This window comes from Hyaena hyaena, unplaced genomic scaffold, assembly GCF_003009895.1.
Source record: "Hyaena hyaena isolate Hyena2069 unplaced genomic scaffold, ASM300989v1 scaffold_1111, whole genome shotgun sequence".
Classification (NCBI taxonomy): domain Eukaryota; kingdom Metazoa; phylum Chordata; class Mammalia; order Carnivora; family Hyaenidae; genus Hyaena; species Hyaena hyaena.
In genome coordinates this window covers 157,103-179,176 of record NW_024081746.1, presented here as the reverse complement: position 1 = coordinate 179,176, position 22,074 = coordinate 157,103, and the positions used below count along the sequence as shown (strand labels likewise).

Below are 22,074 nucleotides of genomic sequence, written 5' to 3'. Positions count from 1 at the left end.
TTGATTTTTCTTCCCCTATAGTTTCATTTCACTGTTGGCCGCCACTGTTGGTTTCACCTAGTGTGAAAAGAATCCTCTCGTGTTAAGAGGCCACCGGCCTAGAACACTCTAGCCATCACCTCTCTTCTACCTTGGAAGAGTCAGAGTGGGGACTGCTTCCCATGGCAGATGTCCTCTCTGCATTAGAAGGGAAGCCTGCAAAGTAGGACAGGGTGCAGATGTCCGGCAGACCCCTCAACAGATTTCACCACACGGGAACAAGTCCAGAGTCCTCAAGGTGGGTTTGAGGCCTGCCTAGACCCGTTCCTGCCCACTTCTCCAGTCCAGCCTAACCTCTCAGCCCTGAGCTCACTCCTTCTGGGATGTCTTCTCAGTTTCTTGAATAGGATACCCTCTCTCTTAAATCGGGGACCCACTCCATCACCTTGGGTGTCCTAGCTTCAACCTCTCCACTGTCATGACTTCTCTCTCCTGATTTGCTGTAGTCTGGTTTTTTTGTTTGTTTGTTTGTTTGTTTAATGTTTTATTTATTGCTGAGAGAGAGACAGCATGAGCAGAGGAGGGTCAGAGATAGAGGGAGACACAGAATCTGAAACAGGCTCCAGGCTTTGAGCTAGCTGTCAGCACAGAGCCCGACATGGGGCTCGAACCCATGAACTGTAAGACCATGACATGGGCTGAAGTCAGATGCTTAACCAACTGAGCCACCCAGGTGCCCCAGCTGTAGTCTGTTTTGTTGATAGTGGGGTGGATTCTGTTTTTGCTGAGGATGTATGAGTCTTGGGGCATGTTCACCCTCCCTAGCAACAACCCTCCTTCTTCCCTTTTCCTTCCCCTTGTTAAGTAGACTATTTTTCATTTTCATTTATTTATTTTTTATTTTAGAAGGTGGGGGAGAGGACCAGAGAGAAAGAGGGAAAGAGACGGGAGCCTGGGTGGCTTAGTCGGTTAAGCGTCCGACTTTCGCTTAGGTCATGATCTCTCGGTTCGTGGGTTCGTGCCTCGCGTCGGGCTCTGTGCTGACTGCCAGCTCAGAGTCTGGAGCCTGTTTCAGTCTGTGACTCACTCTCTCTCTGACCCTCCCCTGCTCATGCTGTCTCTCTCTCTCTCCTAGAAATAAATAAAACATTAAAAAATTAAAAAAAAAAAAAAGAAAGAGGGAAAGAGAGTGAGAGAGAAAGAGAGAGAGAATCCTAAGCAGGCTCCATGCTCAGCACAGAGCCCAATACAGGGCTTGATTCAACAACCCTGGGATCATGACCTGAACAGAAATCAAGAGTCAGACTGACTCAGCTGACTGAGCCACCCAGGCACCTCATAAGTAAACTCTTTTTTAGAGTAGTTTTGATTTCACAGCCAAAAAGCACAAAGAGTTCCTATACAAATCACCTGCACATTCATACCTCCCCCATTACCAATATACCCTGCCCCCCAAAAGTGGTACATTGGTTGCAGTTGATGAACTTACACTGATACTTGATTATCACTCAAAGTCCATGGTTTACATTAGAGTTCACTCTTGGTGTTATATGAGTTTGAGCAAATGTATAATGACACCAGTTCACCACCTCAGTATCATACAGAATAGATTCACTTCCCTAAACATCCTTCGTGCTCTGCCGATTTTCTCTCTCCATGTCCCCTAAGCCCTGGCAACCACTGATCTTTTTACTATTTCCATAGTTTTGCATTTCGCAGACTATATTCTATATTATATGGTTGGAATCATATAGTATGTAGCCTTTCTAGATCGACTTCTTTCTCTTAGTAATGTGCACTGAAGGTTCTTCCATGTCTTTTTGTGGGTTGATGACTCATTTCTCTATTTAGTGAGGAATAATTTTCCATTGTCTCTATATATCGAAGTTTATTCATCATTAAGCTACTGAAGAATACCTTGTTGCTTCCAATTTTTGGAAATTATGAATAAAGTTGCTATAAATACCCATGCACAGGTTTTAGTATAGAGATAACTTTTCAACTCCTTTTGGTAAATACGTAATAGTGTGATTATTATATTGTATGGCAATAGTGTGCTTAGTTTGTAAGAAACCATCAAACTGTCTTCCAAAGTCTCAGTACCTTTTTCCTGCCTTTTAAGTCCCAGCCTGGTCAGCTGTGCCAGGATGTAATACTGACTTGTTAGACAGAGAGCACTCTGATTCTTGGTGCCCAAAGATGTCTGATACACTATTGTGGATATGAGCATGATCACATCCCAGGGCAGTTCAGGGCTGCTTCCTGCTTCAGACTCAATTAACCTAATGTGTGTTATTGGTGTGCTGAACTGGGGCAATTTATCTTGTATTCAACTCATCTATTGTTCTAAGGGCCGCTGAAAGCCACACAAGTGCCACTTTCTATTTGCTTCATTTGCACATTTGCATCTGTAAGAACTAGGAGAGCTTGGTTATCCCTTCTTTGGAAATGGCTGGTGACATTCACACCGTCCTGATGTCTCTTCTCCTCTTTCCAGCAGCTCTCTTTTTTTTTTTCCTTAAATAGTTTATTGTTAAATTGGTTTCCATAGAACACCCAGTGCTCATCCCAACAAGTGCCTTCCTCCATGCCCATCAACCCCTTTCCCTCTCCCCCACCCCCATCAGCCCTCCGTTTGTTCTCAGTATTTAGGAGTCTCTCATGGTTTGCCTCCCTCCCTCTTCCCAACTATTTCCCCCGTTCTTCTGCATCGTCCTCCATTAACTTCCTCCTAATCCACCTATATGTGCAAACATAGGGTATGTGTCCTTCTCTGCCTGACTTATTTCGCTCAGCATAACACCCTCAAGGTCCATCCATGTTGCTACACATGGCCAGATTTCATTGTTTCTCCTTGCCATGTAGTATTCCATTGTAGAAATACACCACGTCTTCTTGATCCACTCATCAGTTGATGGACACTTAGGTTCTTTCCATGTTTTGGCTATTGTTAAGAGTGCTGCTATGAACATTGGGGTGTGTGTGCCCCTATGCATCAGCACTCCTGTATCCCTTGGGTAAATTCCTAGCAGTGTTATTGCTGGGTCATTGGGGAGTTCCATTGTTAATTTTTTGAGGAATCTCCATACTGTTTTCCAGAGGGGTTGCACCAGCTTACATTCCCACCAACAGTGTAGTAGAGGGCCCATTTCTCCACATCCTCACCAGCATCTAGAGTCTCCTGATTTGTTCATTTTAGCCACTCTGACCGACGTGAGGTGGTATCTCAGTGTGGTTTCGATTTTTATTTCCCTGATAAGGAGGGACGCTGAGCATCTGAATGTCCTCTTTGGAGAAGTGTCTATTCATGTCTTCTGCCCATTTCTTCATTGGATTATTTGTTTTTCGGGTGTGGAGTTTGGTGAGCTCCTTAGAGATATGGGATACTAGCCCTTTATCTGATATGTCATTTGCAACCAATGGAAAAAAGACAGCTTCTTTAACAGATGGTGCTGGGAGAAGTGGACAGCAACATGCAGAAGAATGAAACTAGATCACTTTCTCACACCATACACAAAAATAAACTCAAAATGGATAAAGGACCTGAATGTGAGAGAGGAAACCATCACAACCCTAGAAGAGAAAGCAGGAAAAAACCTTCTTGACCTCAACTGCAACAATTTCTTACTTGACACATCCCCAAAGGCAAGGGAATCAAGAGCAAAAATGAACTACTGGGACCTCATCAAGATAGAAAGCTTCTGGCCACCAGCTCTCTTGCCCACTGCGTTGTTCCTCTTCATTCAGTGGGATTTGCCCCCTGACTCAGTTTCCTTTTTCTCTCACTGCCACAATACCTTCTCATTTTCTACGAACTTTCCCTCACCTTCCTCCCGCCACCAACTCCGATCATCACACTGGGAGCCCTCACTTCAAACAGGATCTGCACTCTTAAGAAGTCTCAAGCGTCAGTCAAGTCCAACACCACAATCTGGGTTGTTGTTGTTTTTTTTTCAGATTTACCCACAATTCTTTGAATTTGCTCCACTTCTTTGATCTCCTCTTTCTCAGCCCCTCCCGTTTTCTCAGCATCTCTCATTTAATGTAGATCCAAGGCTCTGTCTTCCAGCCATGCCTCACACTTCCTTCAGTTATTTACTCTGGCCAACCTCAATCCCGGCTCAAATTCCCCCAGCCCCCTCCGTGCCTGTCCCCAGTGGATTCAGGTTGCTGACTGACAATCCGCCCCACGAGGCTGACTGGCTTCATTTAAAGCCATGCTCTTAAGCTGCACAGGAGTTTACAATCTCTCCTGACACATCAGCCATGCTCCTAGTTAGTGTACCTATTTCTGAAATGACATTTCATACCTTCTCCAGTCTTCAAACCTCCCACATTCTTCCCCACCCCCACCCCCCATCCTGCCTAATGAGGTAGCCTCAAACTCTTTGAGACTAGAGTGGCCAGAGGGCAACTCCCTCATTTGCTCACAGTAGTCTAGGAACACTTGGGAACTTGCCGCCCGGGCTTGCTTCCTTTCTACCACGGGGAAGGGGCTTCTCCATGCAAACTAGAATATTCCGTCCTTGGGCTCCGGCTGTTCTCCAGCTATCACATCCTTCTCCTGAATCATCATACCAGCACTGCCTCCCTCTTGATCGCATTCTCCTTTTGTTTTCAGTTCTTGGGGACTGGGATGGGCTGAAAATGGGAGAGTATAATTTATAGAAAATAACATATATTCTATTTACATAAAAACCATGCACATGACATCCCAGAAATGTATTCTACGTTCTGTCCCAGTCCATCCTCAACCCCCACAGGCAACCATTGGTCTAATTTCCTTCACCATAGATTAATTTTTCCCATAGTTTGACTTCATATAAATGAATTGTAGAGTGTGTACTCCTTGTCTAGCTTCTTTTGTTCCAGAGAGTATTGCTGAGATTAATCCATGTTGTGTATATCAGTAGTTTTTATTGCAGAGTGGTATATTCTATGTACGAATATACAATGTGTTTACCCACTCATGGGCATTTGGGCTGTTTCCAGGTTCGGGCTACTAGAACTAAGGCTTCTCTGGACATCCGGGTACACGTCCTTTTTGTGGATGTATGTTTTGTTCTCATTTCACTTCCGTCGAAGGATGGATTATGTCTAACTCCATAAAACCACCAACAGCTCTTCCAAGTGGCTGTACCGTGTTGTATTCTCGTGGAAGCAATGTGTCCAGGCGCGTCACCTCCTCCTCCTATTTAAAATTGTCATTTTGATTTCAGCGATTCTCATAAGGTGCAAAGTGCTTAGGACAGTCCTTGGCATAACATTCATCCTCAAAGAGGTTTCGCTACTGTTATTATCAGAGTAAGTGCTCAAAGAGCATCTAAGTTCCTTGTTTCCAGGAGTTATATTTCACTCTTTGAGGTTGTTGTTGTTTTTCTAACCCCCCTCCCCAAAACCGCTTAATAATTAATAAAACCTTAAGAATCCTCCCAGTATTGCCCATACATCTCTTTAAGTATCGTCGTATTTAAAGAAATGTTCATACGTCAATAGATGTCTTGGTTTATGAAGAGGCCAGGGCAGAGACAGCATCGATGTCTCCCTGGATACACACGTGCTCAATAAAGCGCACAGGTTGGTTTGTCTCCTGTAGCTGCCTGGAGTGTAACCCGCTAACCTACTTTGTCCTGGGATCTGCCCCCAGACGCTGGGGACTATGTTCTCTTTGGAGCCGCACAGCCCCACGTGGGGACGCCGCAAACCTTGCCCTTCTGACAACGGATGGGCAGATCCCCACCACTAGCCCCTTCTCCAGTCTGCAAACCCGGGTGTCCCTCCTGGGCACAGCTTCCCTGGGGGGGTTGGGGGAGGAGGGAATCCGGGATCTGGGCGTGGAGGTGTGCTCAGGAACCGAGACCTGGGCTGGGCCAGGCACAGGCTGGGCTCCGGAGCCGGCCACGGAGGACCGGCTCCTGCTGGCAACGTCACTCCGGGGCGTCCTCTCATTCCTACATTTTCTCCGCCCCCTGCCCACGTTTAATTTCCCCTGGGTCCCTCCCTACTGGCCTCCTCCCTCGCCGGCGAGGCCCCAGGCACAGAAGGGACAGCAAGAACTCCCGGCGCGGCACCGCGCTCCCCGCGGCGACAGCGGGTGGCGCGGTGGCTGGCGTGCGCGGCGCGGGACGGTCCACGATGCCCGAGAACGGCTCCTCCGCCAACTGCTGCGCGGCGGGCGAGCTGGCCGTGCGCCCCGGCTGGCCGGGGACCGCGCGTCCTCCCTGGGAGGCGCCCGCGCTGTCCACCGTGCTCATCGTCACCACCGCGGTGGACGTCGTGGGCAACCTCCTGGTCATCCTCTCCGTGCTCAGGAACCGCAAGCTCCGGAACGCAGGTGAGCGGCGTCCCGGCTGCTGGGGCGGACCCGACCCTGGCGTCTGGTCTCCACCCTGACCCCGCCATCCGCCGCCTCGTCCCTGCACAGTCTCGGGCGCCCCGTTTCCTTCTCTCTAACCTAGTCCCCAAGCGTGGTCCTCAGCTCAAAAGTTAGGGTGAGTTCCTGCCCTTCCCCGACGTGCGGCTCTGGCGTCTGCCTCTCGGAGCTGCCCAGGGAGCCCTTGGCGCACCTGTGCCAGCGTGAACTGAGCAAAATTTTTCTCGTGCGCTTGTTGGCACGGCGCCGGCGCTGTGGGAACGCACGTGGCTGGAAGCCGCTGGACCCAGGGTGCTCCAATGTGTGCGGGTCCAGATGGTGCCCCCTATCTGGCCACAGGAATCTCAGGACCTTTAACACCTCTCCTCCCTCCGCAGCTGAGCACAGGGGTGCACGAAGTACGTGCCAAGACAATGACAAGCGCTCCGGTGAGCTTTGGGTTGGAAACTTCTCTCCAGTTCACCCAAAGACCCATTTCCAGCCAAGAGCGTGCAGATGCAAAACTCTGCGGGGTCTGCTTGGGCGGAGCTACATTGCTTTGACATAATGTGGTCCTTTCTGAAGACAGGGAATTCGTGGGATTCGGTGAAGATTGAAACAATGATTTGGCAAAATAGGGTTGCAATCCTGAGGGTAGTTTTCCCATTTCTGCCCACTCTCAATGTTTCTACTCCTCAGGTCTGCAAAGGCGGCGGGAGGGAGTCTCTGAACTCTGAACTCTGATGCTGAGCACTTGCCTGGGAAGAAGGTCAAAGCCCTGTTTGTCAATTTGTAATTTCCTAGTTTGGGCTTAAGGGCAGCTCACATACTAGAGTGAATTAAAATTAAAAGGCAACAGCAAGAAAGCCAAGAATGTAGTTTAACGGTGCTTTTCTAAGGAGCCGGACCATTCAGCAAGGCCAGTTGTAGTGAATGGGTAGATGTGTTTTGTGCAGGTCTGTGACTCCTGTGTTTTTATCTAAAGAACAAACAAAAAATAAAATTAGGAGCTCCTGTTCATAATACGGGAAACAACCCTTAAGTAGAAACATCCTTTCTAACGCCATCATTTCAGTGGTGGTGGTTAGTATTATCCACAATACCTTTTTCAGGATATTATTATGTGCTTTGAGTAAAAGCTTACATATTATGAAGGAGCAGGTTATGGTTAGAAAGTAGCATTTGATATTTTTGATCTCATTGTCCCTTTGCGGGAGCCACAAACATGCTTCCCCGTGCATGAGGGCCAGGAAGGAGGCAGAGCTGTGTCCTCCAGGCTCTGACACGGGTCACTTCTCTCCCTGACTAATCAGGTGTTTAGAGATAGATAACCTGGTGCACTGAGCTTCCCTGGTGAATAACGTGGGGGGCCTGCTATAGGAAAGGAGACTGGGGGGGTGTGAGTGCTGCTTTTTTTTTTTTTTTTTTTTTTTTTACCTGAAGCAGACAAGCATCTTCTCCCCTCCTCCATCCCGAGGAGGGCCGGCCTCTTCTGTGCTTTTAGCAGGGCTCATGGAAGCTTGCTGATTTGGGAGTGTGGCTCGAAGTGGGTAATGAGCTTGTAAACTTGCTGGCCCACCCCCCTGCTCCTACCCCCTGTTGGGTTCGCTCCAGCCCAGCACTAGCAACACATTTTAACACTACAGCTAAATGACAGTAATTCCTGGCACACTGGTGGCTGCCCCAGTCACGCAACTTAACCAGTTTGGATTTGACTATTGCGTGTATTGACAATAGTCATGAAAAATCATACCACTGACTTCAGTTAGACGTTAGGAGGGTAAGCTGTCAAAAGGGGCTTAAAACCTGTCAGCACTTGGAATCTGCACTCACTCCACTAGCAGTCATGTCTCCTCTACTGAGAGTTTGGAGTGACCTTAAGAAACACTAATGTCAGACCTTTCTGTAATGAAGTCTGGTTCCTTAATTCGTCGGTGTTGAGAAGATAGCCCTGCGGCAATGAGAACACTCGGAGGTCCCATAACCAAGGCACACAGCCTCTATTAAGATCATAGCACCTTTCTTAGCAGACAGATGCCAGTATCCTTTACTTGACTATTAGAAATGCAGTTCCTCTTTTCATTCCTTTTTTTTTTTAATGTTTATTTATTTATGTTTGAAGGCCAGAGAGAGAGAGAGCGCGCGCGTGCATAAGTGGGGGAGGGGCAGGGAGAGGTGCGGGGGGGGGGGGGGCGGGGACAGAGAATCCCAAGCAGACTTTCCACCTCCAGCTCAGAGCCAGGTTGTGGGGCTCGAACTCAGGGGTTGTGAGATCAGGACCTGAGCTGAAACCATGGGTCGGTCGCTTACCTGACTGAGTCACTCAGATGCTCCAGTTCCTCTTGTCGTTCCTAACGGGGATGGCCCTGATGGCAGGGTAAATGGTTAGCTTAACTGTCCTTTTTTCCCCGAACTACCTCTCTGCAGCTCCCACTGCTGCATGCATCAGGTTGGCCTTTTCAGAGGCGGCAGTAAAGAGAGGGACGGATGGAGGGAAGATGGGAGACAGATTTGGGGGCATTGTCCCAAGTTGGAAGGTAAAATCAGGTGTTTAGTTCACTCTTTTTTTTTTTTTTTTTTAACATGGCACTGGGTTGGCGGTTCACAGTTCTCAGTGTGTGCTTCCTGGGGACCTACTATATTTAGGGCTTTCCTGACAGCATCTGAGGACATCTTCTGTCCCTGCCACGGCCATGCTTGCCCACAATAGCCAACAATAATCTCTGCATTTTTGGTTTTTATCTCTTCCTTTCCCTGCTTTTCTGGAACCTTCCTCCATCAAGTTCTTTCTCTCTCATCTGTATTTTCAGTGTCTGTCATACACACATACACACACACGCAGACACTCACACAGGTATGCACACACGTAGGCACACACACCGCACACACCCAAGGGTCTCTGGTGTTTAAAAATAATGGCACCTCGGGGGCTCAGTCAGTGAAGCATCTGACTCTTGATCTCGGCTCAGGTCATGATGTCACCCTTCATGAGATCAAGCCAGCTCTGAACTGACAGTGCAGACCTTGCTTGGGATTCTCTCTCATAAACTAACAAACAAAATAAAACAGCATTTCAAAAAAAAAGAATCTTCCTTTGATTGTATGTCTGTTTCTAAGTTCATTGCCACTCTCTCTGTCCCTTCACAACCAGACATCCATATCCACCTGCTGACTACCTCACTGCTCCCCATCTCCTCCTCAGCGCTCTGCAGACTGGCCTCAGAAATGCCCCTCTGTGCAAGTGTGTGTCGCTGAGGCCCACTCTCTCCTTCTTTCGTTGGCTTACTGGGTGCCAGTGTTTGGTCTCCTCTTCTCCCAGGCACCTGACCCCTGGGAGTCATTCCTGGTTCCATCATTCCCCACGTCCCTGTGAGTTTTGCATTATAAGATCTCTCAAAATTCCCCTTTCCCACCCTCCCTACTCCTACTGCCCTACTTTACACGCTCACCATCGCTTGAGCAAACTATGGCCATAGTGTCCAGACAGCTTTCCCTGCCCTGTCCTGCAGTGGCTTTTCCACCTTTGGAATCACTGCCATCAATGACTGCCTTGGGTCTACACCACAGTCAACTCAGGAGCAGGCTCACACAGCCCTTCCCCAGGGGCTCACCTCCCCTAATGTGACAGCCTCTTCTCTCTTATCTCACTTGTGAACTGCGACCACTCCCACACAGTCCTCACTCGCTATGCACTGCCTCGTCTAGGGGAGCTCCCTGCCTCTTTTCTGCTAGTGAATGCCTCCTCCAGACCTCAACTCCCCAGTGCGGTTGTTGATGTTGCTTATTAATATCAAGGAAGGTCTGGGGACCGTCTCCCTCCTCGGGCTTCCACAGGCCCCCACCCCCCGGGACAACTCTCGCCTCACTGTCCTGTTGTTAGTCTTTCGGTCTCCCTGTGGGACCGTGAGTTTGTTGAAGGCTGAGACTTTTAGTCCAATTCTGTCCACAGAGCCGAGTGCATAGTAAGAACTGAATGTGGGTCTGTTGAAACAAATTGAAAATGGACATGATAACAGGAAAGCAGTGGGAGGGAAGGAATTAATCGTGCTTCACGAGGTGGGGCAGACTCAGGACGGCACTCAGAAAGGCTCATGCAATCACTGGAGTTCTTATGGAACTGAATTGCTTTGAGCACTAAATGCTCACAGTACACCTCACTCTTGTCCTTGAAAGCTGACTGTCACCTCTGCACAGAGGTGTGCCTGCTCCAATTGCTCTTGTGTGGCTAGCAGTCCCAGCTATGCATGGGCTGTCCCATATTGTGCCTCCGTGGCTCCTTAGAGAGCTTGCCCCTTGCTGGTCTGGGCTGCCTGTAGAATGTGAGCCTCCTGCCATTACCTTCACTGTCCACATGGAAGAGAGCTGAGAGACACATGTCCTTAGTGTCATGTCGAGATGATCTCCGTTAAGAGAGGGGAAAGCACAACAGCATCAGTTGCTCCCGGCCCATCGGCACAGTGACTGATTTCCCAGGCGACAGTCAGCAGCTGTGGGCTGACAGTGGATTCTCAGGCTGTGTCTGAGTTAGAAGCTATCAGGGAAGACAGTGTGGTGATACGTAAGGAGAAAGGATGTGAAATGTCTGGCGTCGGCATCGCCCAGGAAAACGCGGAGGATTTGGTTGCTAAACACACCGGTCCTTGTCCAGTGTCTGCTCTGACCTCCAGGCACCCAGTGATGCTCAGCCTGTACCATCTTTTGTCCAGGGACAGAGACTGCATTGCAGGCTTCCTGATGGGAATTTTCAGCCCGGCAGGGATTTGCATCCCCAGTGAGATTGGAGCAGAGCCCGCCTTCTCCTCCCACTTGATGACTGAAGGTGTCAATGATGAATAGATAGGCTGGCTTCGAGCAAAGCCTCTTGGGAGGCTTGGAGGAAATGCTTAGTAGACCCACAGTCCGTGCGCGCTCCAGGTGTTACAGGGTAAGGTGGGATCCACTTCCTCCACGGGTCATCCTACCACCACTGACCACTCATGGTGACAGGTGTCTTTGGACCTGCTCAGCCCGAGCAGGGTTTGCAGTGCATCTTATCAGCTGAAGACCAAGCTGGGCTAGTTTGGACTCTCTCTCTGAGGTTGCTTGAGTTCTCCAACTTCAGGTTTCTTCTCTGAATACTTTCTCATCACTTCACCAAGCAAAGACAAACACATTTTAAATCCCATAATTGTGTCTTTAGCTGAACAATCAGGAAAGCTCCTAATCCTCCTTTAATTCCCTCTGTAGCTCTCAGTAGCCCAGGGGCATGAAGACTTCTGTGTTTGACTGACTTTTTTTTTTCCCCCAGAAGTTGGGTTCTGTATTTAGCATGATATATCACAAAATTCTGAAGATACCAGTACCACTATTAGGTCTTCCATTTTAAAATACTTATTCCTGAAACAGTAGAATTTGGGGAGTTGAGAAGTAGAGTCCCCAGTGCTCAGGGAGTTTCCATCTGGGGGCAACATCCTACCTTCTATGCTGCCCTTCCTGAGCTGTGACTTCTCATATCTTATCTCCAGGGATCGTAGTCCAAGATCGTAGTTGGAAGTCTCTTTCTTGTTTGTTTTTTTTTTTTAATGCCACTAATAACAATATAAAAACAACAGTAATAAATTAGAGCTAATATTACTATGTGCTTATTATGTGTCAGATAAAATTCTCTCCCGTTTAAAAGAGACAAAGAGAAAAGGAAAAAGACTCTGTACATCCCCCTATCCAAGAGATATCCCTTTGCAAGTATCATTCCATTTCTTTCCTTTTCTTTTCTTTTTTTTTTTTTAAACTTTTAAAATGTTTATTTGTTATTGAGAGACAGAGAGACACAGAGCATAAGCAGGGGAGGGGCAGAGAAAGGGGGAGACACAGAATCTGAAGCAGGCTCCAGGCTCTGAACTGTCAGGACAGAGCACAGTGTGGGGCTCGAACTCACTGAAGTACGATATCATGACCTGAGCTCAAGTCAGATGCTTAACCGACTGAGCCACCCAGGCACCCCTCTTTCCTTCTTTTGAAGCAAGAGCTGATTGGGAGAGCCAGCTACAGTGTGAAAGTTTATTCTCCAACATTCAACAGGATTTGCCCTTGCTAGTATCACCTTAACTGTGAAGTTAAATGGGCACACTTACCTGTTCTTTCTCACTTTGTTGGATGACCAAGAAATCACACCATTGCCCTTGACATTCCTTTTTCCTGATTCCCTCCAGTGTCTCTTCTTGGTCACTCTTTCTCTGTTAGGGCTATTGTTAGTTCACATAATCTTAGCATTGGTTTCTTGAAGTGGAAATCATGTTGTCAACCTTAAAGGATTCTTGTGATAAAAATTCAGTCAATTCATGTAAAGGCACATTATAAACTCCAAGGTGCTATATCAATTGTTGTTTTGTCTTTAGTATTAAGTGTAAGTGAAGTAATAAAATGCTACCATAAGAGTCTCCAGATGATCTCTATTGATGATTATGGAAGAATATTTTGTAATAGGAATCTCGTTATTTAAAAAAATCAGATACTTATGCTCTTGAATACATTTCCTTCTTTTAAGTGGTTGAAATACCCCCATCGTGTTTTTGTTTACACTATTAGCTTGCCTAACAGTCCTTTTCTTTTTTAATTAAACCAAGGTTACATTTCAACTTAGCCCTTAGATACATCCACACTCTCTAACATTTTCATAAATAATGTCATTTTAGTGGAAAACAATGTCTGCCCTCAAAGAATCTGGGAATCAAATTAGGAGCTTACATGAATATAAAAGCCAATTGTTTTAGTATTTGTAAGGAAGTAAAGTTTTTTTCTTTAAGAAATTTTTAGGTAACCTCTACACCCAGCCAGAGACTTGAACCCACAACCCCGCAATCAAGAGTCACATGCTATACTGACTGAGCCATTCAGGTGCCTGAGGAAATCAAGTTTTTGATAAGTGATCTGCTCAGTGATTTCAAATGCTTATCACCAGAAAGGAACCGATAAACATAGTTCAATTTCGTTTAGAGATTATTATCATTTCCTTTGCCCTTTCGCATACAAATCCCATTGGAAGAAAATAGTCATTCTAGGAAGGAGGCAGGCCCGTTGCAAGGGTCTTTGTGATTTTGTTCAGCTCCTTGGTGAACCTTCCTTTCTGACCAGCCCTGTTTCTTACCACCTCCCGCATCCTCAGGCCATCTTAGTACTTCCTCACTGTTCCCTTAGCCTGGCCTCCCTCCTGGCTCTCACCACACTGATTGGCTGCTGTTTTTGTGTCTGTTTCCCCAAGAGCCCTGTTGGCATCTCAACAATAGGGGCCATGTCTTTGGCCCAAACGTGGTAGGCACTTGATAAATGTATTCTATGTTTGAATAAGTAAGGGATAGAAGAAGACCCCAAGGCACAGGAAGTTTAACCCTGTTAGAAATGATAGATTATCTGTTGATTTCCCTATTTCAACCTTTGCACATCTTGTTTTTATTTGTTTAATTGGCTCCTCTGGGACCATGAGCTTTGTGTGGGGAGGGAGTGTGTCTCTCTTGCTCACCATGCTTCCCTTGACCCTGGCAAAGGCAGAGCTGGTGCTTTGTAGATACTCAGAAATATTTGCTGAGAAAAATGATTCCATGACTATTTATTTCTACATCGCCTTTTATCTCAATGACTGAGGACAATTTAAATTCAAGAAACTCTTTTTTGGGAGCATGCAGTGTGGGCACAGGGAGGAGGGATGCCGGATACGCATGGGGAGGAGGGGCAAGGGATGGAGACAGCTTTACCTTCTGGAATTCTCCTATCTGATGAAGACTAGACAGCTCAATGCTTCCTGGCTTTTTTTTCCCTGGATTACCAGATCCTTGATAAGAAGTAGATTTCCCAGAAAAAAAGGACAGAGGAAGCGAGGAGGGAGGGGATTGTGGTAGTTGCGTGTGAGGGATGTGCTCTGTGCATGAATACGAAAAGGGAGTCTCATAATAGTGAACAAAGCCCTGTTGTTGAAGGCTGTCTCCACTAATACACCCTGTCCGATGGGGCCAGATGGAAACAAATCACGCGAGGACTTGTGATATCAATATTCATTAGAAGCCTGTGCACAGGGGGATGAGCAGGGTTGCGTGCATCCTGATAGATTTCTCACCTGTCTGGAGGAAGAAATGGACAGAGAACTCGATCTCCCTCGAGTATCCTCCAGATAGGACCTGGCTTCCTACAGATGGGAGACAAAACAAGAATTTCATTTGCCTAATTTGGAATTGTGTCAAGAAATCTGGGAGATAGTCTGATGTCTGGGCAGATGAACGTACAGCAGGAACTGGATGATTTCAGCCTTTTAGGCGCAGCCGGAGTAATAGAGGAGACTAATTGAATCACTGTCTACGTGGAGTTGAATGTGTTCTTCCCACTATTTACAAGCTGTTTACCAGCCTCTGGGGCATGATTAGGGGACGAGCCACATTCACACGGTAGAGCTTCACTAGTTTTCAGGGGAAACAGCCGGCTGAGCTGGCACCAGCTCCCAGCAGCCCTTGACTTTCTCCGCACGTGCTTGCAAGTGCCAAAAGCTTGTTTGCTGCTCAACCAGGAGCCCAGAGGGCCCTGCAGAGACCAACACTCCTATGTTAGAAAGAAGCGATTTTCTTCACAGAAACAGCCAAGTGGACTGTGTGGGGAGAGAAGGAAGGAGGATCCCAGAAGAAAAGGAGGGAAGCATGAAGGAACAGTCATGGAAAGAGAGATTCAGTAACTTGCCCAACATCAGCGTGGCAGAACTGAGATTACCCAGGTCATTACCCAGCTTCCAGCACCACCGCCCAGTGTCAAAAAGACACTTACAATTCTGGGAAGAGACAAGGGCTCCTATTTCAGCTGGGAACAAGAACATTGAGAGAGGAAATACCTCTCCGTCTTGGGACCAGGTGAGGTCTGAGCAAGAGAGTCAGAGACTGAAATCCACCAGTGGAGACTGGGAATTAAATGGACAAGCAGGAGACCTATTCCACAACTTAAGCAGGTCCTCAGATGTGCATTTCTTGCCTGGTGGTACCAAGCAGAAAGAATGTGAGGGGCTTTTATCCCGTTAAGTAAGTAGATGCTTAAAAGAGTTAAATGGGAAGGAAAGGAATCTAGCAGTTCACTCTAAGGCAGGGCTCCTTTACCCCCATCTCTACATGAATGTCTCGAGAGATAGGAAAGCTCACCACCTTGCAAGCGCTTTAATTGTCCAAACGATGTCCTTTCTATTCAGTCACATCCTATCTCCCTTGGGCCCTCACGTAGCTCTGACTCAGGAGCAGTTAGATCCTGAGAAGTCCCAGGAAGCTAAGAGGCTTCTTTTCTATTGGTTCTGAGTGAGGTTGACAGTAAGCCTGTGAGGCCAAAATAGGCACTTCAAGAGGACTGCCTGGGGGTCTTCGGTGTTCCCACCCCCATATGGAGTGTATCCTGTGGAATCTTCTTTTAGATGTGGTAAGTGTGTGTGGGAACAGGGGAGGGCTGGAAACAGCCCGTTCTCTACCTTGTGGGTTTGTAACTGTAATTGTGGAGTCTACCTCACCTGAAGGTCTGACAGAAAAATCCCCAGCCGGGTGGCTCTGAGCCTCCCTTTTTTTGCACCCCCTTAGAAGCCAGACCACAGCCCGATCTCTCTGATTGCTGCACCCTTTGGACCCTTTCCATCTGCCTAATCTTTGGACCCCTGAGGGACACATTCATGGTGGCAGTGGAGCCAGTGTCCTTGCTTCCTTGGGGAGTCCCTCCTGCAAATCGATTCCATCTGCCCTCTGTGTTCAGCTGCTCAAGGGCCAGCAGCTTGCACTCCATCATGTGGCAAGAGGCTAGAAGACTTGAAAGATGATGTCTAGTGCCCAGTGCATTCCCGAGGGCCTCTATGGCTGGAGAGGATATCATCTTCTGAGCATGTAGTAGGTGCTCAAACAGTGCACTTGGCGAATTAAATAAGCGGCATCTGGGATCAAGCTTCTCATGCTCTGAGCTTCATGGGCCAAACTTTCAGATTCTTGGTGCTTTATACATCAGTCAGTGTTTGCTTTAGAATGCAAATGTTTTAGCAATAGAAATATGTTCTTTTGGATGTAGCCCGTTCGCTTCCCTTGGATTCTAGCCCAGACCATGTCCAAAGCATATTAATCAATGGCTGCTGTGGTTTCCAGAGGTTCTCTCCAGCTGCTGAGCTTGGTGATGCCAGAGAACACTCCATTCAGACAAGGGAGGCAGTTCAGAAAGCTGGAGAACAGGCTACTTTCTAAGTGTCTTTAATTCAATTTGCTAAACGTGAATTGGATTTTGCAGGTGGAATAGAAGAAAGGTTTCAAGAGTAGGAACCATGTACTCTGGTATCCCCTGTCTTGCCTTGCCTGGAGCCTACATTCACAGCCATGTGGCCATATTGGCAGACCCCTGGCCTGGTAGCATGGAATCCAGTCCTTTCTTCTTTTGAATCCCAAAGCCAGGAAAGTGGACTCATGACCACCCTTCCCTGCCATACTCCTACCTTCCTATAAATCTCTCTGACGTCTCCATTTACATCTTCTCCTCACTGGTCAACAGGCTACTTTCTAAGTGTCTTTAATTCAAGTTTCCTAATTTTTGGATCCTTGTCCCTTGGAATCCTTGCTGGAACATAAATGATGCAAAGCCCCCGAGCATCTGTGTCTCTCCTGAAAATTGCTATCATCTGTGAGCACCCACTGTGTCCCCAAGCGCTTTGCACCATTATTTTATTCCACAGCTATCGTGTCAGGTAGGTATCCCGGTTCCCATTCTACAAATGAGAAAGATGAGGCCTGGAGCACCTGAGATGACACAGTGAGAAGCAGGGATGCAGTGTGAGCCCTGAACTCTGTGCCGCTTAAAGCTACTAGGTTTCCATCCCCAGGACTACTAGTGAACCCAGTAACTTTTAAGTAACTGGTTAAAGGTACTTGGATAAAGGGTGGGATCTTCTACAGAAGAGAAATTGTGGGGTCTCTTGCTGACTCTTGCCCCCTGTTTCCTGCTCCAGGTAATTTGTTCTTGGTGAGCCTGGCCTCGGCTGACCTGGTTGTGGCCTTGTACCCGTACCCGCTGATCCTCGTGGCCATCTTCCATGATGGCTGGGTCCTGGGGGAGGTGCACTGCAAGGCTAGTGGCTTCGTGATGGGCCTGAGTGTCATCGGCTCTGTCTTCAACATCACTGCCATTGCCATTAACCGCTACTGCTACATCTGCCACAGCATGGCCTACCACCGGATCTATCAACACTGGCACACCCCCTTCTACATCTGCCTCATCTGGTTCCTCACCGTGGCGGCCGTGGTGCCCAACTTTCTCATAGGGTCCCTGGAGTACGACCCACGCATCTACTCCTGCACCTTCATCCAGACGGTCAGCGCCCAGTACACGGTGGCGGTGGTAGTCATTCACTTCCTCCTCCCCATCACTGTCGTGTCCTTCTGCTACCTGCGCATCTGGGTGCTCGTATTCCAGTCCCGCAGGAAGGCCAAGTCGGAGACCAAGCTGCACCTGAGGCCCAGCGATGTCCGGAGCTTCCTGACCATGTTCTTGGTGTTTGTGATCTTTGCTATCTGCTGGGCCCCGCTGAACTGCATTGGCCTTGCTGTGGCCATCAACCCAGAAGAAATAGCTCCCCAGATCCCAGATGGGCTCTTTGTCACTAGCTACTTCCTGGCTTATTTCAACAGCTGCCTTAATGCCATAGTCTACGGGCTCCTGAACCAGAACTTCCGCAGGGAATACAAGAAGATTATCTCTGCCCTCTGGAACCCTGGGCGCTGCTTTTGGACTGCTTCTAATGGCAGCCAGCCCTCAGGACCTCAGAGCCAAACTCCACCTGTTGTTAATGCCCAGCATCCTGTCCAGGTAGACACTCTATAGACTGGATCACTGGTTGGGCAACAGATTCATTAAATGGTAGGGATGGATCTGCTTCATGGGTGAGATCAGGCAGCCTGCTGGGCTATGCTGCCCTGTTCACGTGACAGCACATGGCTTGTGGCACTTCATCCTGTGGACAACAAGCCCGTCAGCACCCTTGGTTCAGTCTAGTCAGAGGATGCCTACAGGCACTGGGGGCCACATCCCAGTGAGCACAGCATCGGCCCTGGCAGACACTCTGTCACTGCATCAGGGGCTTGGTGTGTACATCAACCAAGGAAGGAACAGAATGATGAACGGCTTGGGACAGAGGAAGCCAATTACTTCTTATGAGCTGCTCTCTGCCCCCACTTTGCCCTCCTTGCCGGGTTCTCTTTTTTTCCCAAAGTGCAGTAGGAATGGATCTTTTCCTGTTGGCAAGTATGAAAGAACAAGCTCTGTAGTGCTAGGAGCTAGGTAGCTCTGCAGGGCCACAGGGGGCTGGCATGGTCCAGAGGGCAAGTGTTCTGCACTCTCCCCCATTGACTCCCTGCACATACATACATACGCATGTGTGCGTGCATGCACACACACACACACACACACGCCATGTGTATACCGCGCACACCACCACCACGGCCACACTATATGCACATACCTCAAGCACACACACACCCTCCTCAGGCATCTGGGGCATGAAGTCGCCCTGGTTTCCTTCCCTGGTTCCACTGGGTTCAAGTTGTATGACTTGGGGCAGGCTCCTGGCCTCTGTATTCCTCAGTTCTCACCTTACAGTGGAGATTATGCCAGTGTCTCCCATGGCTGTTGTGAAGATGCCATGGGATAATACAGCTGAAGAGCTGAGGACAGTGCCTGACACGTGGCTAGCATTCAGTAATCACTGACTGTATTACTACTACTACTACTACTACTACTACTACTACTACTACTACATTAAATGAAAGATAATCTTGAAGGAGAGAAAAGGTGACACACAAGGACTGGAAGTGGAAGGAAGTGAGCAGGGAAGGCATCAATGGAGGTGGGGGAAAGGCAGCTCCGCCTCACTTCCTGTCTTAGCATGTACGCCTCCAGGCTTTGTATTTGTAGACACCTCAGGTCGTCTTCACTTAGCACCAACATGTGGCTTCCTTCTTCAGTTCCACAAACATGACTGACGACTCTGGGGGCCAGATCCAGCAGGAGAAACAAAAGGCATGTTGCCCCCCCTCTTGGAGGTCATAGTCTTAATGAATAGTATCGGCTGGCCCTTGCTGGGTGAGTTCACAGAGTCCAAGTCTGTCTGACAGCAGTACCCCGTTTCCTCCCCTCCCCTCTGTCCATACCTTAGAAGGTGTGGCAGGAACAAAGTGGGGTAAGTACCCCAAGGACATAAGTTTCTGGGAGGTTCCAAGGAGAGAGAAAGGTTACTTCAGGCAGCTGGCAGCTTTACATAACAGAGCCCAGAATGCTGACTTAGCCTTATTCTGGGTGCTCTCCCTTCCCTTGTAATGTGAGGAGTTGGTTTGGGTGCTGTGGCTAGTCACCTAGTCACCTGGGAGCTTGTGAACCATGCAAGCGCTCTTAGCTCCACCAAGAACATTTTGAGTGTGGGGTGTGGGGAAGGGCCTGGGAATCTGATTCGGACCCTGGAAGTCCTCTACCAAACTGTCAAGGATGTAGGTGTTTCAGCTCTAGTTGCCTTCCTATTTGGGATCCTGTTGCTGGGTGTGGAGAGTCCTGTCCAGGGAGGCCTCTCAGTTCAGACATCAGTCTGAGAAAGAAACACAAGAGACCTAAGTCTTCTCCCTGAGCTGCAGCCACTCTTCTTGTTTCTGTGCAGAGCCCGAGCTCATTAGATGAGGCATGTGTTTGCTCTCTTTGCCTCCTCTCCCCAGGCACCAACTATAAGGATTTGCCCTTCACTCTTGACTTATAGGCAATGGGTGTCCCCCACTGCTCTCCTTATTTTGATCTTTTAACTCTGAGCTGAATGCATGGTAAAGACTCAATAAATACAGATTGAGGAAACAAAAGCTCTCTTCAGTTTGCTGGGCCCACAGATGTTACCTGATTTACTAGTCCTGACAGTTTGCTAACTGGGAACTTTTCTTGTTTCCATAGGTTTTGGTGATGATCCAGGAACCAAGAGAATGAAAGGGCATAGGGAAAACCCAGGATACTGGGCCATCTATGTGCTCATATGGAATTGCCTCAAGCTGTAGGCCCTGATTTTAAATAAAGACAACTTTGCTACAATAGTGTGGGAACTCTATCCATCCTCCACAACCTTGCTCTAAATATCTATTTAGGAACTTTGATTTATTTTTAAAAAAAAAATCTTTCCATGATGATAGCTACTGGCCCATATAATTTAACTTGTGAATTTTATCAAATATTTAATAAAGAAAGAATACTAACCTTATATATGCTCAGAAAAGAGAGGAAAAAAAACATTTCTCAGTGTATTTTGTGAAATCAGCATAACACTTACTTATTAGCATTGCAATTTCATTTAAACAAAGGAAAAATTACACACAAGAAAAGAAAACTTAATGTCCCTTCTGAACAGAGATACAAAAATCTGTAACGATATATTAGCAAATTGGTTCCAAAAATATACAAAAAGGATTCTGGGTCATGACCAAGGTGAGGGAGGAAATTCCCCAAGAATATAAGGTTAATTTTACATTTGAAAAATCAATCAATGTAGTTTATAATTTTAACAGAATAAGAGAGAAAATTATTTCAATACATGCGATAAATCATTTTACACAATTGAACATTTATTCATGATAAAAAATTTTTTTGGAATACTAAGAATAGGAGTAAATTTCCTCAATCTGGTAAAGAGTATCTTTGAAAAACCTACAAATGATAGCATATTTAATGGTGAAATCATTCATGTTTTTTCCCCTGAAATGAAACAAAGATGTATGCTCTCACCATTTCTTTCAATATTCTACTGGAAGTCCTAGCATTATAGTAAGTTAGAAAGAGAAACAAAGGACACATTTTTATTAAGGAAAGAAAAGTAAAACTCTCTTTATTCTCAGATTACATGATACTATATGTAGAAAACTGTATAAAACATTTTTTAAAAATCAAGGGGCATCTGGGTAACTCAATTAAGTATCTGACTCTTGATTTCAGTTCAGGTCATGATTTTATGGTTCTTGAGATCAAGCCCTGCACTGGGCTCTGCACTGATAGTGCAGAACTTGCTTAGGATTCTCTCTCTCTCCCACTCTCCTTGCCTCTTCCCCACTCATGGTTTCTATATGTCTATCTCTCTCAAAATAAATACATAAACTTAATAAAAATAAACAAAACAAAGCCACCAGAATTAGTAAGTGAATTTAGTAAAGTCGCAGGATACAGGGTAACTTTTAAAAACACTATAGCTTTTCCGTAACACTAGCAATAATAAATTGGAAAAAAATAAAAAATACCAATACCACAAAAATAACCAAATATAGAATTAATCAACCAAAAGATGTACAAAGTCTCTCTGCTTGAACACTCCAAAAGACTTAAAGAAGACCAACATCAATGGAGAGATATATCATATTCATGGATTTGAAAAATATTAAAATATCTATTTCCTAAATTCATCTATGGAGTCAATGAAATTCCAATCAAAATTCTAGCAAGATATTTTGAAGATTTTGGCAATCTGATTATAAAACATATACATGCAAGTGATATGGAATAACCAAAATAATCTTGCAAAAGGACTGAGTTGGAGAACTAACAAGATCTGATTTCAAGATATATTATAAAGCTACATTATTAGAGGCAGTGTGGTTTTGGCATAAGGATAAATGAGTAAATCAATAGAACAGAATAGAGTCAAGAAATAAATCCATACATATATGGTAAATTGATTTTTAACCAAATCACCAAGTCTATTCAATAGGAAA

At 46.7% G+C, this 22,074-nt stretch overlaps 1 protein-coding gene across 1 annotated transcript; it reads left to right on the top strand.

Annotated features, from left to right (window-relative positions):
* The first annotated feature begins 6,114 nt into the window (after positions 1-6,114).
* MTNR1B (melatonin receptor 1B) lies at positions 6,115-18,172 on the top strand. Its single transcript, XM_039222359.1, has 2 exons — positions 6,115-6,313; positions 17,301-18,172. The coding sequence occupies exons 1-2, from the start codon at positions 6,115-6,117 to the stop codon at positions 18,170-18,172; spliced, it is 1,071 nt and encodes a 356-aa protein (XP_039078290.1).
* The last annotated feature ends 3,902 nt before the right edge of the window (positions 18,173-22,074 follow it).